A 22,934-nucleotide genomic window follows, 5' to 3' on the forward strand; every position below is an offset into this window, starting at 1 on the left:
ATTAATACCTGATCTAACTCTTTAAGGATATCCCATCGATAGGAGCTAAGAAAGAAAGAGGGAAAAAAAAAAACTTACGTTGAATCCTATAGACTTTCTTGTAGTTCTAAGCAAGAAAAACTATGGGAAAGAAAGCCACAAATTCAGAGAAGAAACAATTCACCAACTTGATAAAATTGTTGAAACCCAAAGTTTATATTACACACTCATCAAATTTCAAGAATCTTGTTCAACAACTCACTGGCAATAATATTAATGGATCATCATCGTCATCGTCATCGTCAAGTCCTATAATAATCTCATCATCTCCACCTCCACCACCACCTCGTGATCATCATCATCATCATGATGGTGATCAACGGATGAAATTTGTTCATCAATATCAAGAATCTAGCCGGGAATTATCCGTAGATTCATCAGAAGGAAGTATACCATCAAGCAATAATACTAATACTTTACATGAACCATGTTTCAGTTTGTTGAATAGTAACAATAATAACTCTATGGGAAGCCAAGAAGTAATGGATAATATTTCTGAAGAATATTATTATAGGAATCTTGAGTCATGGCTATTGGAGATGGATTCATGTACTACTAATACTAGTTATCATCATGATTATGATCAGGATCATTATCAGTACCAGGGATATGGGCCATTGATGAATATTCATGAAGATGTTTCTATTGATGATTATGGTTATGATTTGTCCACTCTTTTCTCAGACTGATTAGGTAATAAGTCTTGTGTACATGATCATCTAGAACATGGGCGGAGCTAAGGGTACGGTATATATATTAATAATAATTTTATGTATATACAGTAAATGTTGAATTCTTGGTCTTTTTCTTTTAATGTTGAAACCCTAGCTCCGCCACTGATCTGGATTATTGTTCATATCTAGCTATGGGAAGTATTGTAAATGGTTGGGTATGTTGTTAAATAATCAGTTGATGTACATTTTTGTCTGCGTTGATCAAGAGTATGCTGTGGATATTATATTGTTCATATGAATGGTATGTATAATGTATATGTAATTTCCATAGCAAGTTCATAGAAATTTCTGGATTTTTTGATATACATCCAAAACTTTGTATGGTAGTGTTTTATATATGGCATTCTAGTTGATTAGATCTTTAGAAAAAAAAAAAACATTACTTCTAGTGTTCATTGGTAAATAATAGAGTAAAATAATATTGCATGCTCAAAACTGAAAAACAGAAAAATAAGGACCGACTCTGCTGGGGATCGAACCCAGAAGAATCTCTGGTTCCGTAGACTAGCGCCTTATCCATTGGGCCACAGAGTCTTGTTGTACATCAGCTCTCAGCAGGATCGAGTATTTTTACTAGTACAACTGATTGACATACTGGTTTTGATCGTTGATGCTATCACATTGAGCGTGTTGTTGGATACAAAGAGAAATATATTGCTTGTGTGTCTTATGTTACGATTTTCTATGCATCGTGGGTCTTTTTGTTCGTTATTCGATTTATGTTCATACTGAATAACTCTATTAAATTATGTCATACAGAACATACTATAGGTGGAGCGGCGGACCCAAAATTTAAATAGAATGGGTGCTTACTACACCAAAAAAATAAAAAATCACCTTAACTAGGTTTGAACCCGACCACACCTACCAATAGAGAGCCTTAAGATCAACTTAAATGCCAGTGCACCTAATCAACTTCTTGTTTAGTGGGTGCTTTTATATAATTTATACTCATTTTCATATATTTTTTATATAATTATACCTATTCCGTATCGAGTTTAGTGGGTGTCGGAGCACCCAAAATTTATGTGTAGGTCCGTCCATGGGGTGGACGCAAGAGACATTTCTATGTTTAGACTAATAGGTGTGAGCATTTTCATAAGAACACTAAAGAATTAAAAAAGGATTATTGCTATAGATTAGCATCAGGACTCTGTGGCCCAATGGATAAGGCGCTGGTCTACGGAACCAGAGATTCTGGGTTCGATCCCCAGCAGAGTCGTTCATTTTTACAAACTGTAAAAATGAACATTTTATAGTGATAACAAACTAACAATAATAAAAGTTCTGGCATAAAAGTCTACTCCTAAAGAAGGAAAAATTCAAATATCACCTACATCGATTTTCTTTTTTGCTTTTATTGTATTCCATCTTTAGCTATAAGTCTTGCATTTGCTTTCAAGAAGTTGTAACTCTTTCGAGATAATTTCTTTTCATGTGATTTTAGGCTTACTTTGTTTTGTTTTAACATTTTCACTCACCATAATTTTACATATATATGTCGATACAGGACATGATCAAACCATCTTAAGCGACCTTCTCTCGTTTATTTACAATGCATCTTATGGTAAATGCAGTCATCTTTAATTTTATCTAAGCTATTATGACCGCATATATATCTTAACATCCTCATCTCCGTAACATTTGTCTTGTAGATATGCATGGACTTTTACAGCCATAGGTTCACTATCATATTACATTGATGGTCGCATAACTATTTTGCAAAACTCTTCTTTTACTTTTATATGTATTCTTGGCAAAATCAATCTTTGTTATGTCTGGGCTGTATTTTATGTTAAATGTTTGGTAAAGCAGAACAAGTATAAAATACAAAAAACATTGGTTCCACATTTGAGATTATTTTGCCCCACCTTCAGAGCATCCTCAAAGTTACATTGTTCAATACATGAGGGGAAACAAAATTGTAAGAAAATTTATAATGCACACCAACATGGTGACATAGGAACAACTATTTGCATTGAAAATGAGTTATTAGCAAAGGGAGTGCTTCCACTTCTTTTTAATCTGTTATCGCTTGACTGGTGTTACTTGAGCAGCTGGAAGAGTGTACAAGGATTTCAACTGCTGGCTAATGAGCTTGCTGTTACTAATAGCCATTTGTACTTCCAAGTTATCGGACCACCATTGTTCCAGTCCATGCGCTTCAAGAAACTTTTGTTTACCTTTCGATGACAAGAAAAGCTTTGCTGCAGTTTGGCTGTTTGTTGGTTTAGCGTTCTCCTTGTTAGCAGTTTGGTCGCATTGTGGTCCATCTGCATCAGTGTAAGAGCAGCAGATGTAATCGCTGTTGTTAATATACAAGTGAGGCACCCATTGCTTTAGGCCTACTCGAAAAGATGTTGCACCAGCTTCCTCACAGCTGATTTGAGAATCTGACTTTGAGGGAAGCATTGATTTGATCCTTTTCCAGGCAAAGCCAGCTTTTTCTCCGATGTTTCTGAAACTCATAGCAAGTGAAACTGAGGGAGGATTGAACAAATGTGCCTCTACGTATATTCCTTCTTTGGCTAATGCTTTCCCCACTTGAAGAGCAAAACCAGCTCCAAGGGAATGGCCAGCAATACATACGTTATTGCTTCCGTGCTTGTCAGCAATTGCTTTCAGTGCCTTGAGGACTTCACTAAATCTCACAGATCCTTTCAAACTTTCCCACGCTAGGAAGCGGAGATCATCCTCAATATCCCTTCTCATTGTTGGGCTTTTCAGAATTGTTCCCCGTAAGGCCAAAACGGCTTTTGGTGCACCACTCGGTCTGATCAGTACAAAATCAGCCAAAGCTGCAGATCGATCCCACTCCAATATGGCACCAAATATGGATCCATCTCGTTCATCTTTTAGGGTCTCAACCAATTTGTACTTGAAGGGTATCCACCATTTTGGAGCAAGTGCATTATGTTCTGTCCTATTTTCTTGTCTGTCGAGCTCAAGTAGGTAAACTGCTTGGATAAAGCAGGCCATCACTGTTCTTTTATAGTTAGCATCCTTCCTCCTGTCCAAAGTGAATTACTGATTGGTGTTAAAACCAAATCATCTAGTATTTCCATAGGAAGGGAATCTAGCTTGTAAGTAATCGTCTAATATTTTCGTAGAGAAGGGAGCCTTAAGAAGAGCAGCATTAGACTAAATAACACTGATTTTAGCTACAGTGCTAGATTTTAATTAAATTAAAGGAGTTATTATCGTTGATAATATGCCTAATAGCCATCTAACGGTAAGGACATATTAGTAATAAAGAAGACAAACTCTGATCTTAAAAGCTCCATGAAACAAATAATGATTTCCAAGGACCATTAACTTTTAGGGATTTAAAAAAATACAGGCGTTTTCACATCCAAAACTGAATTGAAGTTCCCCGAAACCCCAAAAATCTTCATGAGTAAGTGGACTTGCTATTCAAATTGTAGCATTCAGTAGATAATTAGAGGTAATAAACCTTTACTGAAGAAGATCATTAGCAGAAAAAAAGTCATAATCAAAATCACCTTCACGGCCGGCCATAGGCTAAAGGAGTAGTTGGGAAACCACCTAATAATAGGAATTCAGAGAAGTTGAAAAATCTTCTAGCTCTTGTTGCTAGGGTATTCGGAGGAAACTTATGTAACTCTGACCTTTATTCAATAAAGAAGATTCACCTTTTTTTTATTACTAGAATGGCTAGTTAAACTTTCAATTCAGTATCACATTACTTTCCTCTTCAAATCATATAACAAAAGCCACTCAATGTTCCCTTACCACCACCATCCAAAGAGATTAGGTCCAAAATTACTAGCCCAAATAGGTGTCGAGAAACACAAGGTAAAAAAACTGGAGAAAAGGAAAAGATAATAAAAGAAAGAAGCAGAACAGAAAGAAATCCAGTATAAGGGGAATCCGGCAGGTTCTTTTCATATTCTTCACATCCTGTTTGTACTTTGTGAAAGCACTGTATAACCCACAGGGCTGTATTCTACAATGTAGCAATGTCTAAACATAGATTATGGTGGTGGTGACCTCCAATAAAAAAATGGAGCAATACCGGTCGTTGGCTATAATAACTAAATAAATATAGCTATAGGGTCTACCAAAATAGCTAGACATTTTAAGCTATACAGTGTTAGTGACGAGAATGAATCCAAAAATTTCGGAGAACATTTTAAGCTAAGTTTGAGGAACACAATCCAGATAGATGAGAAGCATCAAGGGGAAAAAACAAAGAAAAGGAACTTCTTCTGAGGAAATATTTACCTATTTGCTTGATTGTTTAATATAGCTGTGATGCTTGTCAATTTGTCATTTCTACATTTGTGACAAAGTTCAGTCCCAAAAAGATGACTAATTTACGTTAACTCCCTTACTGGCCTCGATCTATTCTTTTTATACCCAAACAACATCAAGAAATTCAACTTTATGATTCATTGCACAGAGCTCATCTTTTCTGCTTTGTTTTTTCTACAATATATCTTTGTTGCAAAGCAGAGCTAATGAAATACAAAATAGTAGCCCACTCTGGGAAACTGGAGGGTCAAGTAACTAGCAATAGCAGCCCAATTACATATAATGAAAAGCATTTGCAGTAACACAATCATACAGAATCTTTTGGAAACAAAAACATCAGCAACACCATCTTCCAAGACAGAAAGAGGATATAGAACACTACGCGAGGAATTAGCATTAAACTAGCGCATCAAAAGAACAAATAATTCAAGACACAAGCTCTTCAAATTAACAATCAGCTTTGCATAAACCACACCACACTGTAATGTGGCCTTTTGTTTTTTCTTTGGTTCATACTAGGTAAAAGTCAACCAGATACTTTTGGAAGATTATTTGTTGGTTTTGTCATACAAAGTTGCTACCAAAGATTTTGTTGTAAATTTCTCTCATTCACATGCAAATCTTGAAACTTACATCTTATATTAACATCATGGATGACACATCAACTAACCCATTTTCATCTCTATAAATCGGGACCTTCTTTCTCATTCATAACACATCAATTTCAAGAGTTTTCTTTAACACATCAATTTCAAGAGTTTTCTTTCATTCTCTTGTATTTCTTCTCCCTTCCTATTAGAGTATTTAGTTAGAGAGTGTGTGTTCGAAAACAATTGTGTAAGCCCTTTCTTTTGAGGTGATCTTGTGAGGTTGATCTTTTGGGATTATTTGGGTTAATTAGAGTGACTACTCTAATCTTGTAACCTCTCTATTGTACTCTTGTTGATATAGTGAAATTGTTCCTCTCCGCTCGTGGACGCAGTAGGTCACACTGACCGAACCATGTTAAATTTGTGCCTCTTTTATTTTCTTTAATTATCGTTATTATCAACTTGTTATTGTCATTATAACATTGTTTGGCTAAATTCTGCAATAACTGAGTTCTTGATCCTAACAAATTGGTATCAGAGTCAGATCTACCAGGTTAATTTCAGTAGCCAAAATGCTATAACAAAGACTTACGTTGAGAAATTTGATCAAAGTGCAAACTTCGGTATGTGGCAATTAAAGATGAAAGCGATCCTACTTCAGGATGGCTTAGATATGGCACTGGAAGGAAAGGAGATGAAGCTAGTAAATATGACAGACGAAGAGTTTGCCGTCATAGAAAAAAAGGCAAAATCAGATATCATTCTAAATCTCTCAAATGAGGTTTTACGTGAAGTATCTACAGAAACCACAGCGAAAGGCATATGGGAAAAACTAAAAACCTTGTATATGAAGAGAACAGTGGAAAATAGACTTTACCTAAAGCAAAAGCTTTACACATTTTGTATGGTTGAAGGTGAAGTAATATAGACGCTGAAGTTAATGGTGAAGATCAAGCCGTCTTATTACTTATTTCCTTACCCCAATTATTTAAGCATATTAGAGATACTATGCTTTATGGAAAGAATAATATCTCTTATAGAGAAATCAAATCTATCTTAAAAACAAAGGAACAGATAGATAGAGAAATTACTAGGGAAAGTAGCGCAACTCATGGTGAAGGATTATTTGTAAGAAGTAGATCTAATAAGAAACAATCAAACTGTGAGAGGTCTAAATCAAGGTCAAAGTCTAAATACAAAAATGTAGTGTGCAAATACTGTCATAAGAAAGGTCATATTATTTCTTAATGCTATAAGTTGAAAAATAAAGAAAAAAATAAGAAAAACAAAAATGAGCACCAAAATGTTGACTCCACCGAAGCAAGTGTAGCTGTTGATGAGTCTGAGGGAACAATATTTTTAGCAACTAATAATAGTAGTGGATTTTGGATTCGGGTTGTTCTTATCATATGTGTGTCCTAATAAGGATTTGTTACCACATTCAAATCTGTTGGAGGTGGAGATGTCTTGATGGGCAACAATGCTCCTTGCAAAGTTTTTGGTAAAGGTACAGACAGTTCGAATTAGAATGCACGATGGTGTGGTGAGAACTCTCACTGATGTTAGATATGTTCCTAACTTGAAAAAAAAAAATCTTATTTCATTGGGCACTCTAGAATCTCTTAGGTGTAAATACACGGGTGAAGGTGGAGTTTTGAAAGTCACTCTAGGTGCTCTTGTGATCATGAAAAAACATGCAGATCAGGTACGTTGTACACTTTATTGGGATCCACTGTTACAGGTGCTGATGCAGTTTCCACTTCAAATCAATCTGATCCTGACATCACCAAATTATGGCATATGCAATTTATCAGGAAAGACTTTTCTTACTCATATACCCCAATCGCATGTCATAATTTGGTGATGTCAAGATCAGAAGCAGCACCTGTAACAGTGGATCCCAATAAAGTGTACAACGTACCTGATCTGCATGCTTTCATGATCACAAGAACACCCAAGAGATTCTAGAGTGCCCAATGAAATGAGACTTTTCTCAAGTCAGGAACATATCTAACATCAGTGAGAGTTCTCACCACACCATCGTCCATTCTAATTCGGATTCAGATTGCACCTTCACCAAAAACTTTGCAAGCAGCATTGTTGCTCGTCAAGATAACTCCACCTCCAACAGATTTGAATGTGGTAAACAAATCCCTATTGGGACACATATGATAAGAACAACCCGAATCCAAAATCCACTACTATTATTAGTTGTTAAAAGTATTGTTCCCTCAGACTCATCAGCAGCTACACTTGTTTCAGCGAAGTCAGTATATTCGTGCTCATTTTTGTTTTCCTTATGCATTTCCTTGCTTTTTCAACATATATTATTTAAAAATAATATGACCTTATGCATTTCTTTGTTTTTTCACTTCCTCATGGATTGCTCCCTCAGACTTATCAGCAACTACACTTGTTTCAGCGGAGTCAGTATATTGGTGCTCATTTTTATTTTCCTTATGCATTTCTTTGTTTTTTCACCACTAGGTGAGAATACACTGGGTTTGTTGTTGTTGTTGTTGTTTGTATTTCTTTGTTTTTTCAACTTATATCATTTAAAAATAATATGACCTTATGCATTTCTTTGTTTTTTCACTTCCTCATGGATTGCGCTACTTTCACAATTTGATTGTGCCTTATTAGATCTATTTCTTAATTTGACCTCTCACAATTTGACCTTGTTTTTTAACTTATAGCATTCAAAAATAATATAACCTTTCTTATGACAGTATTTGCACACTATATTTTTGTATTTAGACTTTGACCTTGATTTAGACCTCTCACAATTTGATTGTTTCTTGTTAGATCTATTTCTTACAAATAATCCTTCCTCATGGATTGCGCTACTTTTCCAGTAATATCTCTATCTATCTGTTCCTTTATTTTTAAGATAGATTTGATTTCTCTGTAAAAGATATTATCCTTTCCATAAAGCATAGTATCTCTAATATGCTTAAATGATTGGGGTAAGGAAATAAGTAATAAGACGGCTTGATGTTCATCATTAATTTCAGCATCTATATTACTCAAATTCATAAGAATAGAATCAAAAACATCAAGATGTGAGAGTATAGAAGTACCTTCAACTATACGAAATGTGTAAAGCTTTTGCAGTCAATTTTCCACTGTTCTCTTCATATACAAGGTTTTTCCTAAAGCCTATTTTCCACTGTACAAGGTTTTTAGTTTTTCCCACATACCTTTCACTGTGGTTTTTATAGATACTTCACGTAAAATCTCATTTGAGAGATTTAGAATGATATTTGATTTCGCCTTTTTATCTATGACGGCAAACTCTTCATCCATCATATTTAGTGGCTTTATTCATCTCCTTTCCTTTAGTGCCATATCTAAAGCCATCCTGAATTAGGATAGCTTCCATCTTTAATTGCCGCATCCCGAAGTTTGCACTTCGATCAAATTTCTCAATGTAAGTCTTTGTTATAGTCATTTTGGCTACTGAAAATAACCTGGTTAGATCCGACACTGATACTAATTTGTTAGGATCGAGAACCCGGTTATTGTGGAATTCAATCAAACAATGTTATAATGACAATAACAAAGACAATAACAAGTTGATAATAATGACAATGAAAGAAAATAGAGGAGGCACAACTTTAACGTGGTTCGATCAGTGTGATCCATGTCCATGAGCAGAGAGGAACAATTTCACTACATCAACAAGAGTACAATAGAGAGGTTACAAAATTAGAGTAGTCACTCTAATTAACCCAAATATCCCAAGAGTTGTACCTCACAAGAGCACTCTAAAGTTTAGGCTCACACAAGTTTTTCCCAACACCCACTCTCTAACTAAATACTCCAATAGAAATAAATACAAGAGAATGAAAGAAAACTCTTGAAATTGATGTGTTATGAATGAGAAAGAAGGTCCCTATTTATAGAGATGAAAATGGGCTTGTTGATGTCATCCATGGTGTTAATGGAATATGTAAATTTCAACATTTGCATGTGAATGAGAGAAATTTACAACAAAATCTTTGGTAGCAACTTTGTTTGACAAAACCAACAAATAATCTTCCAAATATCTTTGGTTGGCTTTTATTAAGTGTGAACCAAAGAAAAACAAAGGCCACATTACAAATCTCCACCTTGGCCTAAGTTTGGTTAATATAGTAAATTTGCTTCCTCTCCGCAAAAGCCCGTGTGGGAAAAATCATTTTTCAGAAACGGCAATTGACACACAATAACTAAATCAAAGATAGAATATGAAACAATATCAAGCAACGTTTTCCATACTTTGAAGCCATAAGCTCAAAATCAAACACACTCTGGACGTCCTGATTAGCAATACGCAGAGGCCGACCCGAGATAATTTATGAGTTATGAATACTAGGTTAAGTAAATTCCTTGACAAAATACAAAACTTGGCCAATGCTACTGAGTGTTGCCTAACCCGTAACTAGAACTCTACCATTGCCTCTAGGCACTATTAATATACTTCAAAAAGAATTCTTCAAACAGTAAATATGGCGCACCTCTATCTGAAAATACTAAAATCATCACCAAGGGAGGATGCCGCTCATTATTACAAAGTTCATCTCAATCCAGCACTTTCAATGCGGAGCACAAATTTATACGTAAAAATGTACTCAAAATGCAACTAGTAAATACAACCCAACAACAACAATAACATACCCAGTATAATAACACAAAGTGGCCGCACTGCTATCTAAAAACACTACAACCGTCACCAATCGCGGATGCAGCTCATTATTACTGGATTCATCTGAAACCAATAATGTCAATGTGAAGGATAAATTTGTGAAAAAATAACATAAACAAACACCTCAACTTACCATATTTACACAAATCCTCACCCTTACAAAGTAATTACGAAAATCCCAACTAATTATGTATCTTCATTGGATGTATCGGAGAGCTAATTATGTATCTCGACAGACCCAAAATCAAAAAGAAATATCGAGATCTAATTATGTATCTTTTTACAAAGAAAAAATATATATGTATCAGGAACTAATTATGTATCTCGACAGAGCCAAAATTGGAATTTTCATTAATTATGCAAAGTATCGGGGTTTTCTACAAGTAATCTCCAAACTGTCGGGATTTATGTTATTTGCTGTAAAGTTATTAGTAAAAATGCAGTGAAAATGCAACAACTACCAAATATGAACCCAACAACAACAATAACAACATACCCGTGCATTTCCACAAAGACTATTTCCGATAGACCTCCACTCAAGGCAGTCCAAAAAAAGGAGTAATCGAATTACTAGAAATAACGAACAGTCAGTAAACTACAACAAAAATTAGTAAATATGAACTCATAACTTAAAAAATATAGCGGATTCAATGCTAAAAACCTTTAAAATTAAACTGAAAATCAAGATTTATGAGTAGAAGAAACTAACCAACTGGAACTAATAAGGTCTTTCCAATTTGGAGAAGAAACATTTCTAGGTCCAGAAACATGAAATGCATATGGATGAGCCTCAACAACACTTTCCTTCACTATTTCTCCTTCATTCCCCACTCCATTTCTCATCTCCTCTGCACAAACTTCCTCCATTTGATGAAAAAACCCACCTTCTTATTCTTAAAAAAAATTATCACCTGAACATCGGGGAAAAAGATGGAGAAAGAAATGGGGTGTGTGCTTTTCCCTTTTTTGGGTATCTGATTCGAAGAAATTAATGAAGAATTCAAGTTGTTGGATTTATACTAAAATAATAATGTTGTCTGTAACGGTCATATTTTTTACTTGCTGGATTTTCTGCCTTTCTCAGCAACGCGTTACCCCTGAAACTGATGAGTGAAATGGCATAAAAGTCCTTTTACTGTATGCAGATGCACCCAACAAAACTTTACTTGTTATGGGGAGAAAATTTTGGTTATTAAGTCACTTCAAGTTTTTAATTAATATAATGGTTTGTCCTTTTAAAATTTTTTAATTAGTAAAACAGCCTACTTTTATTTTCTTATTTGTCGGACGGATAAAAAATCTATCTATATATCTGTCGGATAAATAATAGATCTGTCGGATTAATAATCGATCTGTTTATATATCTGTCATACAGATAATAGATCTGTTGGATTGATAATTAATTTATCGAACAGATAATAGATCTGTCTTAAAAATTGGTCATCTCTCTAAATAAAAAAACTTATGGTCCATTTAATTAAAAATAGACTTAAAAGGTCTATTTAACAAAGAATTTCAATTATGAGGTTATTTTTGATATTTTAATATTTTTATTTTTATTTTCGTTTTTTCACATTAGTGGCAAGCGAAGAGTCCGGAAACTATAGATGCCCTCGTTTTAAAAAAATGACTAATCTATGCAATGGAAATGGAATGTGATCAATCTATACTTTGTGCATTATATAAGTGCACAATCTTTTTTTTAGCGGCACAGGCAAAGCATAGATAGATCACATTCGATTTCCATGACATAGATTGATCATATTTTTAAAATGATGGCATATATCGATTCCGAACTCGCGCTAGGTAACAATGCAAATTAGAAATTGTTAAAGTTTCATAAGTTGAATATTGTAATTTTTATAAATTTAAATTCTGATTTAAAAATATTAAATTCAGATTAACTCAATATTAATAAGTATTTTGTACTTAACATTCTCTAGAGCTTTATACATACTACAATTCATTCTCAAAAAAGTGGTCAATTTCGACTAATAAATCTTACTATATAAATTGTTCGTTAAAGACACATTAATTCATTGAACTGTCCTTTGTTTACAAGAATAAGTTCTAAGGAAAAAAAGCTGAACGCACCAGCACCGGCACCAGTTCATGCTTTCTTCCTTTACATTTTCTTTTTTTTTTTTGTCAATATAAGAAAAAATTCTAAATGAACGGTGTGTGTGTTCGTTCATTATATTTTCAAAGACATTTGATTCTTCAACTAGTGGTGTACTTATGAATTTGGAGTATAGTGAGCAACACTATCTTTTTAGAAACATGTGTCGAGTTCGTTCTTTAAATTCCCACTCAATTTATAGGAATATTTCATTAAAGTAACTTTTAATTATTTTTTTTATAATATTATCACTAACTTGTAAAAATATTTTATTAAAATAACTTTTTAATTTTTTTGATTAATATGACATCGAACTACCCATATATTTTCAATAACTTAAAAACTAATGAAAAAGTTAAATTTTTAACGGAAATTTATATATATAATTTTACTTTTTGGTCATATTCCCATAATTATATAAAATTTATTTACCCAATCCAAACGTGTCTTCAATAAAATAATTATATTTATCTAATTAAAGCAAAGTGATGATGTAATCTTTTGTTAAAAAGTGATACACGCATCTTCTATTTTTAACAAAAAAATTATTATTTTAGTTTTCTTTTTGGTTTAAATTTCAATCTAGATACAGAATTCATTGCATTTTAATGTGCAAAGATGAATATTCTTTTTAGCTAATCTTTGTATTTTGTTAATAGGACTAAATTTTTTTAATTACAAACTTGAGATTAATATATAGGAAAAAAATAATACGAAGTTTCGTGAAAAATTGTTTTAGATCGAGGCTCCATATAATTTTTGTGGTGGAACATTTTTAGCCACTTATTTAAATTGAGTTGTCCAAAATAATAAAACAAATAATACAAGTGCAAAATTTGGAGCCTCATAAGTCATATACATTATACTAATGGCCTTACAGCACCATGGCTTCGAATTTCAGCTGTGTCTTTGTGCAACCAAAACATCTATGCTTTCTCATTCCTCCTACACACAAACTTTATTATCATTCTTCCTTAAGAAGAGCTGCTCTTTCTGAACAAGGGGATGGAAGAGTCACTAAAGATGAGGAGCTTCCCACTTATTCTGGTCTGCTTTAACTTCCACTAATAATACAGTCCCTTGTTTTCATCATTTTGTAATTAGCAGTTCTATAAATAGAAGATGTTTTCTTGTCATACAACAAATAATAGCATCCATGCTCTGGTGGTTAAGAGTCTTCGTTTAGGTGGAGAAGTATTGTCTTTGATATTAGTTTTTAAATAGGAGGTCACATGAACAAATCATATGGAATATGATGCTTTTTTTAGCATAGTTTTTTTTTGTAAGCTGATTTATCACGTTCGAGCTTAATTACTATCTTTCACATGACGTCCTATTATTTCGATCCCAACGCTTTCAACCTGCTGGCCGTGGGTCCTTGATGCATAACGTAGGCCATAGTGGAGAAATGATAATTAGAGAATTGCGCGCTAAGCTAGTGATAGGGTGTCACGTATCCTATAATTCCGTTTGATGTATGACAGCATGAGATACATTAGTTTTGTTTGTTGAACATTTGCTGATTCTTGTTTCGTTTTAGGGTCACTATCTTCTACTCGAACGCAGCTAGATCTCTTGGAACAGCTTACGTCCAGCAGCTCAGCAGTTAATGGTATATGCTCCCTCTGATTCTTTGATTATTTCCTGATAAGTACGATACACCCTTGTGGTGGGGCCTTCCCAAACACCGCGCATAGCGGTAGCTTTAGTGCACCGGGCTTTGGATTGTCCTAGCATTATAGGGAATCTATGAAGTCGACAAAAGAATATTCATCATCTATGGAATGGAAGTCAACTTAGACTGAGAACTTAACATTTGTATATATCTAGCTTTTAAGCAAAATCATCTAGACTATGATCTCCGATGCATCTGGGGTTCCTTTTTACCGAACTTCCCAATATAAATTAGCAGGAATTGTCTTCCAGACAATGCAGAGGTGCCTTAATTTTGTACTTTCTGCCGGTCAACTAGTTATGCATCGTTCTGACCTTGGTATAACTGAATGTACTCCTAATGTGTTAACGACACTGTTTACTTCCCCAAAAATACTATGCAGCAGCAAGTGATTTGGGATTCTAGTTCCTTGGTATACATAGAGCATCTATTGCAGAGTCTTTAGTTTTGTTACTGCAGGTTATCTTGTGTGAAGAGCTTCATGTGGAATCCATTAACATGCTGAGTTAGGAGGGGATCTAGTTCTCTATATCAATTCATTATCCCTCTTGTCCCATTTGCTAAAAAGAATTATTGCAAGATTTCAAATAAACTTGCCATCTTTGTTTCCACTAGCTTTCATTGGTGAGAGCTGAACTATGCTTTAGTTATTTCTGACCGTCATTCACTTGATACTGAGCAGGTTATGAAAGCGATGGTAGCTCTGTTAAACCTACAATTCGTACTCAGCTTGCTAACTTGGTTGGGGATCGAGATGATGACTTCAGCATTCCCTTGGGTAAGAATCTGAAGAAGGTTAGCGCCAAGTTCTTAACTACTTCACAGAAGAGAAACATCAAAAGACAATCCTACATGAACGAAGTATCTCAGAGGAATGACTCTACTTTCTTTGCTACAATTGGAGCATTTGTCATCCTTCCACCCGTTGTCATTTTAGGGATTGCTATAGCAACAGGTTATGTGCAGTTATTTCCATGACTTGTATAAGTCCTTTGTATAAAGATTCACTGTTTCTTTTACTAAAATATAGTGAAACTTTGTAAGTTTGGACTTATAGTCCTTGTAACTATCGAGATAAATGATCTTTTGGAGTTCTAGATAAACTAGTGTTCTTAGGAAAAGTGATCCTCTGGTGTCACCTTTCTCTTGCTCGAGTGTCCATTTCCGTTTTAGGTGTCACCAAAAGAACTAGAGCTGGTTCGAACAAGCTGCATATGTTGAGATGGTGTTGGAAATGCTTAACTCATTGATTGAACCTGTCGCGATTGTGAAGCCAGTCTTGTTTTGTTATATCTTCAGATCAGTTCAGGTAAAACTATCAGTTAGCTTTCCACATATATCACCAATGCAGAGGTTTTATCCTTTTGGCAATGTAAAGGACAATATCTTTCATTTTATCGACTGAATATAATGCTATACATTGATAGTACTACACAAAAATCTATTATCTTTTGTGAAATTGTAACAAAATAGAACCTTACCAAAAAAAAAAAAAAAATTGTAACAAAATTGGAAAGAATTTAATGTTAGTAGTTAAAAAGGAAGAAAATCTATGTTAGTTGAAGGCAAAATTATTTGTTTGTCGCAAATCTTAACATGGCTCTGATTATGACATGGGTGCCAGTTCCTTTTTCTGAGTTGGAGATGCTTCTTGATCCGTTGGTCGTACTGAATCTTTGCTCAAAATCCCTCCTGATTGCTTTATATAGTGCCATTTTTCTTGTAACAGATAGATGAACGCGATAACAGCAACCTCAGCACTGAAAAGCCAGTTCCAAACTCTTATGCTTCTCCTTGTTTTTGTGTTGTAAGCCTGTAAACCTAAATATACAGCGACGATTCCCAGTAAAGTAACTGTGACTCCAATAAGCCAGTGAAATGCATACCATACACCTCTATATTTGGTTCCTCTGTACAGGAAGAACAAAAACTTCTATTCATTTGAGTGAACAACAAAAACTTCCATGGTGAAAATTTTGTATCCTTTACCTGTCTGGTCGAAAAATTCCAGCTACTAACGGCAACCATATTGCAACATATAGAGCTAAGCCAAGTCTCTGGTGAGTGTTATCGAAAAAGTTCTCAAAGTTTATTACTGACATGATTATTGCTATTGCTACAAGGAGAACAGATACTATCTGCAAAATAACCAAAAAAATATATATATATATTGATACAAATGATCTGTTATGGTATTATTGTCGTGTCGTTCCAGTAGTGTTTGTGAATTTGAAGTTTTGAGGTGGGGGTGGGGAAGGTATGTATTATGCACTACATAATGATGTGAATGTAATACTGTACCTAGATTTTGTAAAGCAATCAAAAGTATGCCATGATAATTATTAAACAGGTATACCTAAAATCATAATTAACTTTAATTGAACTGATTTCTAAATAAAGATAGAGTTAGTTGTAGTACTCAAATAAGAGACTTTGCAATTCCTTCCTTTTACTTCACCACTAAGCATTCATCACTGAGGATAAATGAACTTTAACTAACACTTACCTAATAACAAATTGTGGGCTATTTTAATTATTAGCAAATGTGTAATCATAGCTCTTATTATCTTTCAATATCATTAGAGGTGAAAAGTGGGTTATTTATATCTAATAAACAAAGTTCAAATTTGTAATAATAGCTTTCAGCAACTGTTACGATACTGATTTTCATGCCAAAAGTATACCCTTAATTGACTAAATGAAGTTTATGATCCTTCCCACAAGTAAATAATTAGTCGTATATCTGGCGTTTGCACCAAACCAAACAATTTAACCTTAATAAGTTTAAGGTTTATATTTCTATTCATTGGTTTGGTGCAGACACCGATGTGCATCAGCTTTTTCCTTCGGACATTCACAATGAAAAGTGATTTTATTACCTGTAAAGCAGCATGAGCATACACAATCATCTTCAGCCTTCTTCCATTTTCCTCTTGAGTTTTCATTCTTATTACAAGAACCGCGATAGGCATCAAGAAACCCATGGAAGCCCAGAGGAGAATTGCATGTAGGATAATTTGTAAGGACAACTTTGGACTTGGCTGAAATTTGAGATATAAAATCATCACTTGCTGCCTTAAAAATATAACAACTTAACAAGTAGTCGTTTAAAGAAAATTGAAACATAGTAAGAGATGCAAATGTGAATAACCTGAAGGATTTTGTAGTCGCTGCATTCATGAATAATCTTTTTCGTGTGCTTCTCAGTTGCGCTGACTAGTGTCAGAAGATGAGCAACAAGGAAAATCGCGACATGAAGAATCAGCTTCTGCGCGGCTTGTACCATGTTGCTAAGCAACTCCTATGCTGTTTTATACTCCTATGTTGCTAATGCTACAAAACTTTTGCTTTGTTGAAGAGATGAAGGAACTGGAGACAGCACCAGCAAAACTTCTTGAACTTTAACTAGTTAAGCTCTACATGCAGGTACATTGCTTTTCTCTTCAACCGCATTGAACTTTTATCGTCAATTTAACAACGTGTGGCATATGTAGTGTTCAGATTACTAGTATACTTAAATATATTTATAGAAGACTATAGTGCATATTTTTATAGTGGAAAATAGGCTGTGATTTCAACCTGGTAGGGACATTATGACAGGCTTTTTGTTTTGAATGGAGAGAATGTGGTATTACAGAGCACAACAAAGTCAGAGTGGGAAGTTTTTGTTTTTCAAAATAATATCAATGTATATGTACAATTTTAGTCTCTACTTACCCACTACTGAGAAGGAGCATGGTCACTAATATTGATAAGTATCTTTTTGTCTATGTTGTGGGTGGTTGCTTTTGAAAATGAACAGAATTTTCACTCATTAAACCATCAGACAGTTAACAGTTTATGTTAAGTTGGTTAATCACATTTATTCTGTTATGAAACAACTAAATACAGCAACATACTCTGTGTAATTCTAGCTTTGGGGTCCAGAAGGATAGGGTGTACGCAGATCCTATCTTGGGAAGTAGAGACGTTTTCATAGATCCTTGACTCAAGTAAAAAGCATTACAAAGCAGTTCAAAAAAACAAAAACGATGGGAGTGAAGAAGCCAAGACGAAATGTTAAATAACGCATGATAAAGCATACTAAAAAAGGAATAGTCACTACAACATATATAATAATACGATAATCGAAGTACAATAAACATTAAATTAACAGTAACAGAAATGGAATAACAAGAAGCTCCTGGAATAATACTATGAACACTAGTATACAAGAATAAGCGAAACACCTCTCAACTACCTAACTAACCCTCTACCCTATTCCGTAACCTCCATAACCTCCTATTTAAGATACATTCTCGATAAATGAACTTGCTAATTATTCAACAATGCATTAGCATACGCAATGTTATTTATCAGGCAATTAGTAGACACTTTTTTGCTTGACGAAGACAATTACACATCGTGTGAGAATTTAAGGAAATAACAGTAGAAGACAGGTGGACCATGACATGCAACTTTATGCAGTAGATTTTGCAATTGTGATTGCTGAATAGCTTTTTTCTTTAATGGACCCTCCATTATCATGTAGTTGCAATCTTTTTCTGTACCTCATCATGACAGTTTTTGGCCTACCTACGTCCTTCATATCTCTTGTATGTATTATGTCTTGGACCACAGGCAACAATTCTGTATTTGCTAAATCATTTTGTGGAGCTAGTTAGTCTGTGATTTTTGTTTCTAGAAGGGGCGGAGCTAGGGGAAGTAAGGGAATTCATCGGAATTCCCTTTATTAAAAAAATACATTGTAAAGTCAAGATTATTTTATTATAGATAAAACATATATAGTAATCTTGACATTCATCGAAACCTCCTTGGTGTATTTATCTTTTTATATTTCGAATCTCTTTAGTGAAATTCTAGTATTGAGAAAGTTAAAAGAGTCCAGTTTATAGTAAAGTGTGTATATTTTGGAAACTTTGTATTTGTAGAGAACTTTATAAGATAAGGTAAGTTTTTAGATGAGGGTGTGGTCAACAAGGGTAAAATATGAAGTGATCACTAGGAGGTCCCTGTAGAGCAGGAATTGGCACATGGGAGCCAATGATGCAAATTCAACCAAAGTTGTTAATGTCACATGTTATCCAATCAACCACAAAAGTTCATCTTATTATGATGACTTTAAAAACAAATTGTAATCAAAATCTTAGCTAGGTAATTCCTCAACTAAAATAAGACTCATAAGTAAGAAACATTTAAAAGATGCGGCGTAACTGTCAATGAAGTAAAAAGTGGATCGTGCATGACAAAAGATGTTTGGTCGACAAAGTGTTGTTGGGAGGTATCAAGTATTTATAAAAGACTAGTGAGCGAGCTATGTGAAAGTTATGTCTACCACCACCATCGTGAAGACGAAAAAAGAAGTAATTGAGAAAGCAAAGTTACTCTAAATATGTTAGAATTAACAATTAGGTAAAGCAAATCTAGGAAAGAGAGAAAGCAATTCTGATTGAAAGGAACAAAGATAACCTTCCCAAAGTTGATAGCGCCTTTGATTATGAACAACATAATCAAGTACATAATGGAGAAAAAAACAAGTCTATTTGACAAAAGTAGCATAGGGTAAAAACAACATTTGCTTTTAAAGAGTCATAAGGATTTTTGCAAAAGGCTGCAATTTTTGTATTTATATTAATCAACTTTAAGGAGTACTAGAGATTGCTTAAGTTCATTATAGACCTTAACCAAAATTCATTATATTAAGTTCATTATAGACCTCAACCAAAATTCATTATAGACCTTAACCAAAAGTGATGCATGCTTCAACCACCAGAACAAATTCAAACTAAACTTGATGGATTCAATTATTGTGTTTTTATCATTGAACCAACACATTTTCTTTTTAACATTTGTTAAAATTTTAGCGATTTTATATATGATATACTTTTGTTTCGTGTAAGTAACGCTAAGTTCAATTGAACCAGTCATTAGTCACACGTTATATTTGTGTGTGTCAACCAACTTCTAGCCTCCATTGATTTCAATTATACTTTATTCTGTTCGACACAACCAATTATACCTTGCATCACACTAATGTGTCACAATTTCTCTTAAACCCGATATCATAGGTTCAATCGCCATGGAAGTTCATACATCCACAAAATGAGAGCAAAGAACGTTAGTGCCTAATTCAAATATAACAACCAAAAAAAATCAGATTTAAAAAAAAGAAGTGAAAAAGCATGTGGTGCCTAGTTCATATTTTTGGACTAAACTTTTCCTATCTTTCAATTACACAATTAATTTGATTTTAAAAAATTAAGAATGAAATAGTAGCTACTTTTGATATTAGATGGTCAAAAAGTGAATTAATTACCTCGAATCACATCGAGACATGATGACAAAATTGATGCAAAAACATCTAACCCGTCCAATTCGTCCTAAAATTAACAGAGTTGACAATATGTATTTTGTTGATGGGTTGATTTGGGCATGCCCAAAACAACCCGTCCCTAACAGTCAAAATGAATTGACTCGTATAAATATATGCAAATGCTCAATAAACTTTAATTTTGCCGAAAAGGGCATACTATCAATGCCTTTTATAGTATGAGATTACAGTTGATTTCTTGCTTAGTTATCGATTAAACTATAGTGACTATATTTTATAACGGTTATGTAATTCCTAATGTTTGGTCTTCCAAAAATTTAGGATACAATTGTAACAAAGTTGGATATTAACTGACAATTTGTTGTTTTTTCGGAGGAAATTTTTAGAGAAAAAAACCTTGGTTCACCTATTTTATTTTTCAAACAACAAATTAAATAAGTAATAACATATGAAGGGTTCAGTCTCACTTATGTGCATAGGTTCAGTAGGCGTTTGAATATATATTTGGTTAAAACTTGGCAAAAGGTGTTTTTGAAGTCAGAAAAATGATATTTCAAAGTTAAATTTGTGTTTCAGTATGCATTTTACTTGAAAATGAGTTAAGAATTTTATGAGTTTTACTTTAAAAAAGTCATTTTCAAAAAAGCGATCCCATCAAACAATTCATTAAAAAAAATTCTATATCCAAATGAACCTTATGGACTTGTCTAGACGTATCTAATAACGGCTAACTTATTTATTTTAGGACTCTTGTTTTGTTTAGGACTCTTGTTATTTTTTGTACTTATCAGCTTTGTATATTTAGGATTGTATTCTAGTTATTTTTGTACTTATCAGCTTTGTATATTTAGGATTGTATTCTGGTAGGTCTCTTTGTTACATGTAATACACAGGCTATAAAAGCCAATACGTAGGATCAATAAAAATCATCGTTCACTACCAGTTATTCTCTCTTTCTTTATGGAATCAAGAGCTCTAGAGCTTTAACAAGCTTGATCCTTTTTTTTTTTTCGCCTTTCCTCTTCTATTTTTCCCGGCCGAAACACCTCACACCTAAATGGACCCAAATACAAGCATCGTCAAAGACGACAACATCTCCAATTCAAAGACTGTTGTCCAGTTCAATCCGGTTACTCAACTCCCCATCAAACTTGCTGGTAGCCATAACTTTTCATTGTGGAAGGCGCAGGTGTCCATGCTTATGCGTGGACACAACCTCTTTGGTCATCTTGATGGGTCGATACCAACCCACTCCAAAATTATATCTGAAAACAACGTAGAGGTATCCAATCCTGAATTTGTTTCCTGGTTTCAACAAGATCAGCTTATACAAAATGCTATCTTGGCAACTGTAGATGCGACCATTGGCAGTACAGTCACTTCTGCTACAAATGCTAAAGTCGCTTGGGACGCCTTGCATACTGCTTATGCAAATAAGTCTCAAACTCGTATTTTTAGTCTTAGAGATCGTCTAGCCCGCGTTTCCAAAGACTCCCGCCCTGATGCTGACTATCTCCATCAAGTTCGGTCTCTTTGTGATGAACTTGCCACTGCTGGATCCCCCGTATCCAATGAAGAATTGATTGTCAAGATTCTCGCTGGCCTTGGATTTCGAGAACTTTCAGCCGCTATCCGTGCTCGAGATTCAACAATCCCCTATGAAGAATTATATGAAAAGCTCCTTGATCATGAGCTTTTCCTGCAGCATGAGGATGCCAAAAAGACACCTTCTGTTCCAATCACTGCGAACATTGCTAAGGGAACTACTTCCAGTCCTACGCGTCAAGGCTCCACCAATCACCAGAACAATAATCAAAGATCAAATGTGCCAAACCAACAAAATAATTACCAGTCCTGCAACCTCAGCATAATAATCAACAACAGTTTTCCAACAACAACCTCTACTGCCAACTCTGTGATCGTAGAGGCCATATTGCTCGTGTATGTCGGACTTTCTCTCACAATCATCTTCAAGCGCGTGCTAATTATGTTGCAAGCCTCCAAAATTAGTCAACTCCATGGATCGTTGATAGTGGTGCAACCCACCAGATGACCTCGACACACAGAGTCTAGCCACTACGCAAAACTACCATGGTTCGAATAAAATTGTCATGGGTAATGGTAATACCATTCCAATCTCTCATACTGGTAATGTGAGTTTTAATGCATCAAATCACCAATTCCAGCTTCAACATATCCTTTGCTCTCCGGCTATTAAAAATAATCTAATCTCTGTCTCTAAGTTTTGTCAAGATAATAACTCATCTATTGATTTTTTTCCTTTCTCTTATCTTGTGAAGGATCTGACTACGGGGGCGTCATTGGCTCGAGGATAGAGTAAAAACGGGTTGTGTGAGTGGCCATGGGGGGATGTTGATGGTCCACCAAAATGTAACGTTGTTGTTTCATACAACCTGTGGCATCAACGATTAGGCCACCCTAATCGTCAAGTTTTAAATAAATTTTTGCATGATTTTTCCATTC

The 22,934-nt window shown here is 34.4% G+C and overlaps 3 protein-coding genes and 2 non-coding genes across 9 annotated transcripts; 2 read left to right on the top strand and 3 right to left on the bottom strand.

Moving 5' to 3' along the window:
• Positions 1–1,231: 1,231 nt before the first annotated feature.
• On the bottom strand, positions 1,232–1,307 carry TRNAR-ACG. Its single transcript has one exon. It is a non-coding gene; the product is annotated as a tRNA-Arg (tRNA).
• A 615-nt stretch (positions 1,308–1,922) lies between these two features.
• On the top strand, positions 1,923–1,995 carry TRNAR-ACG. The gene has a single exon. It is a non-coding gene; the product is annotated as a tRNA-Arg (tRNA).
• Positions 1,996–2,596: 601 nt separating this feature from the next.
• Positions 2,597–11,421, bottom strand: LOC107878506 (GDSL esterase/lipase At4g10955). Of its 4 annotated transcripts, XM_047415490.1 has the most exons (4): positions 11,035–11,173; positions 10,822–10,895; positions 10,298–10,388; positions 2,597–3,783 (listed from the first exon to the last, which is right to left on the bottom strand). In XM_047415490.1, the coding sequence occupies exon 4, from the start codon at positions 3,750–3,752 to the stop codon at positions 2,802–2,804; it is 951 nt and encodes a 316-aa protein (XP_047271446.1). In that variant the 5' UTR covers positions 3,753–3,783; positions 10,298–10,388; positions 10,822–10,895; positions 11,035–11,173; the 3' UTR covers positions 2,597–2,801. The 4 variants fall into 4 exon arrangements, with proteins under 4 accessions (XP_047271446.1, XP_047271444.1, XP_047271445.1 ...); XM_047415488.1 differs by lacking the exon at positions 10,822–10,895 and having other exon boundaries at positions 11,035–11,421; XM_047415489.1 differs by lacking the exon at positions 10,298–10,388.
• A 1,623-nt stretch (positions 11,422–13,044) lies between these two features.
• Positions 13,045–15,216, top strand: LOC107878508. The gene is made up of 3 exons (XM_016725528.2): positions 13,045–13,491; positions 13,985–14,056; positions 14,802–15,216. The coding sequence occupies exons 1-3, from the start codon at positions 13,329–13,331 to the stop codon at positions 15,095–15,097; spliced, it is 531 nt and encodes a 176-aa protein (XP_016581014.1). The 5' UTR covers positions 13,045–13,328; the 3' UTR covers positions 15,098–15,216.
• Positions 15,217–15,456: 240 nt separating this feature from the next.
• On the bottom strand, positions 15,457–17,734 carry LOC107878507 (cytochrome b561 domain-containing protein At4g18260). Of its 2 annotated transcripts, none has more exons than XM_047415491.1 (4): positions 17,271–17,734; positions 16,999–17,160; positions 16,109–16,176; positions 15,457–16,029 (listed from the first exon to the last, which is right to left on the bottom strand). In XM_047415491.1, the coding sequence occupies exons 1-4, from the start codon at positions 17,403–17,405 to the stop codon at positions 15,726–15,728; spliced, it is 669 nt and encodes a 222-aa protein (XP_047271447.1). In that variant the 5' UTR covers positions 17,406–17,734; the 3' UTR covers positions 15,457–15,725. The 2 variants fall into 2 exon arrangements, with proteins under 2 accessions (XP_047271447.1, XP_016581013.1); XM_016725527.2 differs by having other exon boundaries at positions 16,109–16,257; positions 17,271–17,729.
• Between the last annotated feature and the right edge of the window lie 5,200 nt (positions 17,735–22,934).

Source organism: Capsicum annuum, chromosome 7 (assembly GCF_002878395.1).
Source record: "Capsicum annuum cultivar UCD-10X-F1 chromosome 7, UCD10Xv1.1, whole genome shotgun sequence".
NCBI lineage: Eukaryota > Viridiplantae > Streptophyta > Magnoliopsida > Solanales > Solanaceae > Capsicum > Capsicum annuum.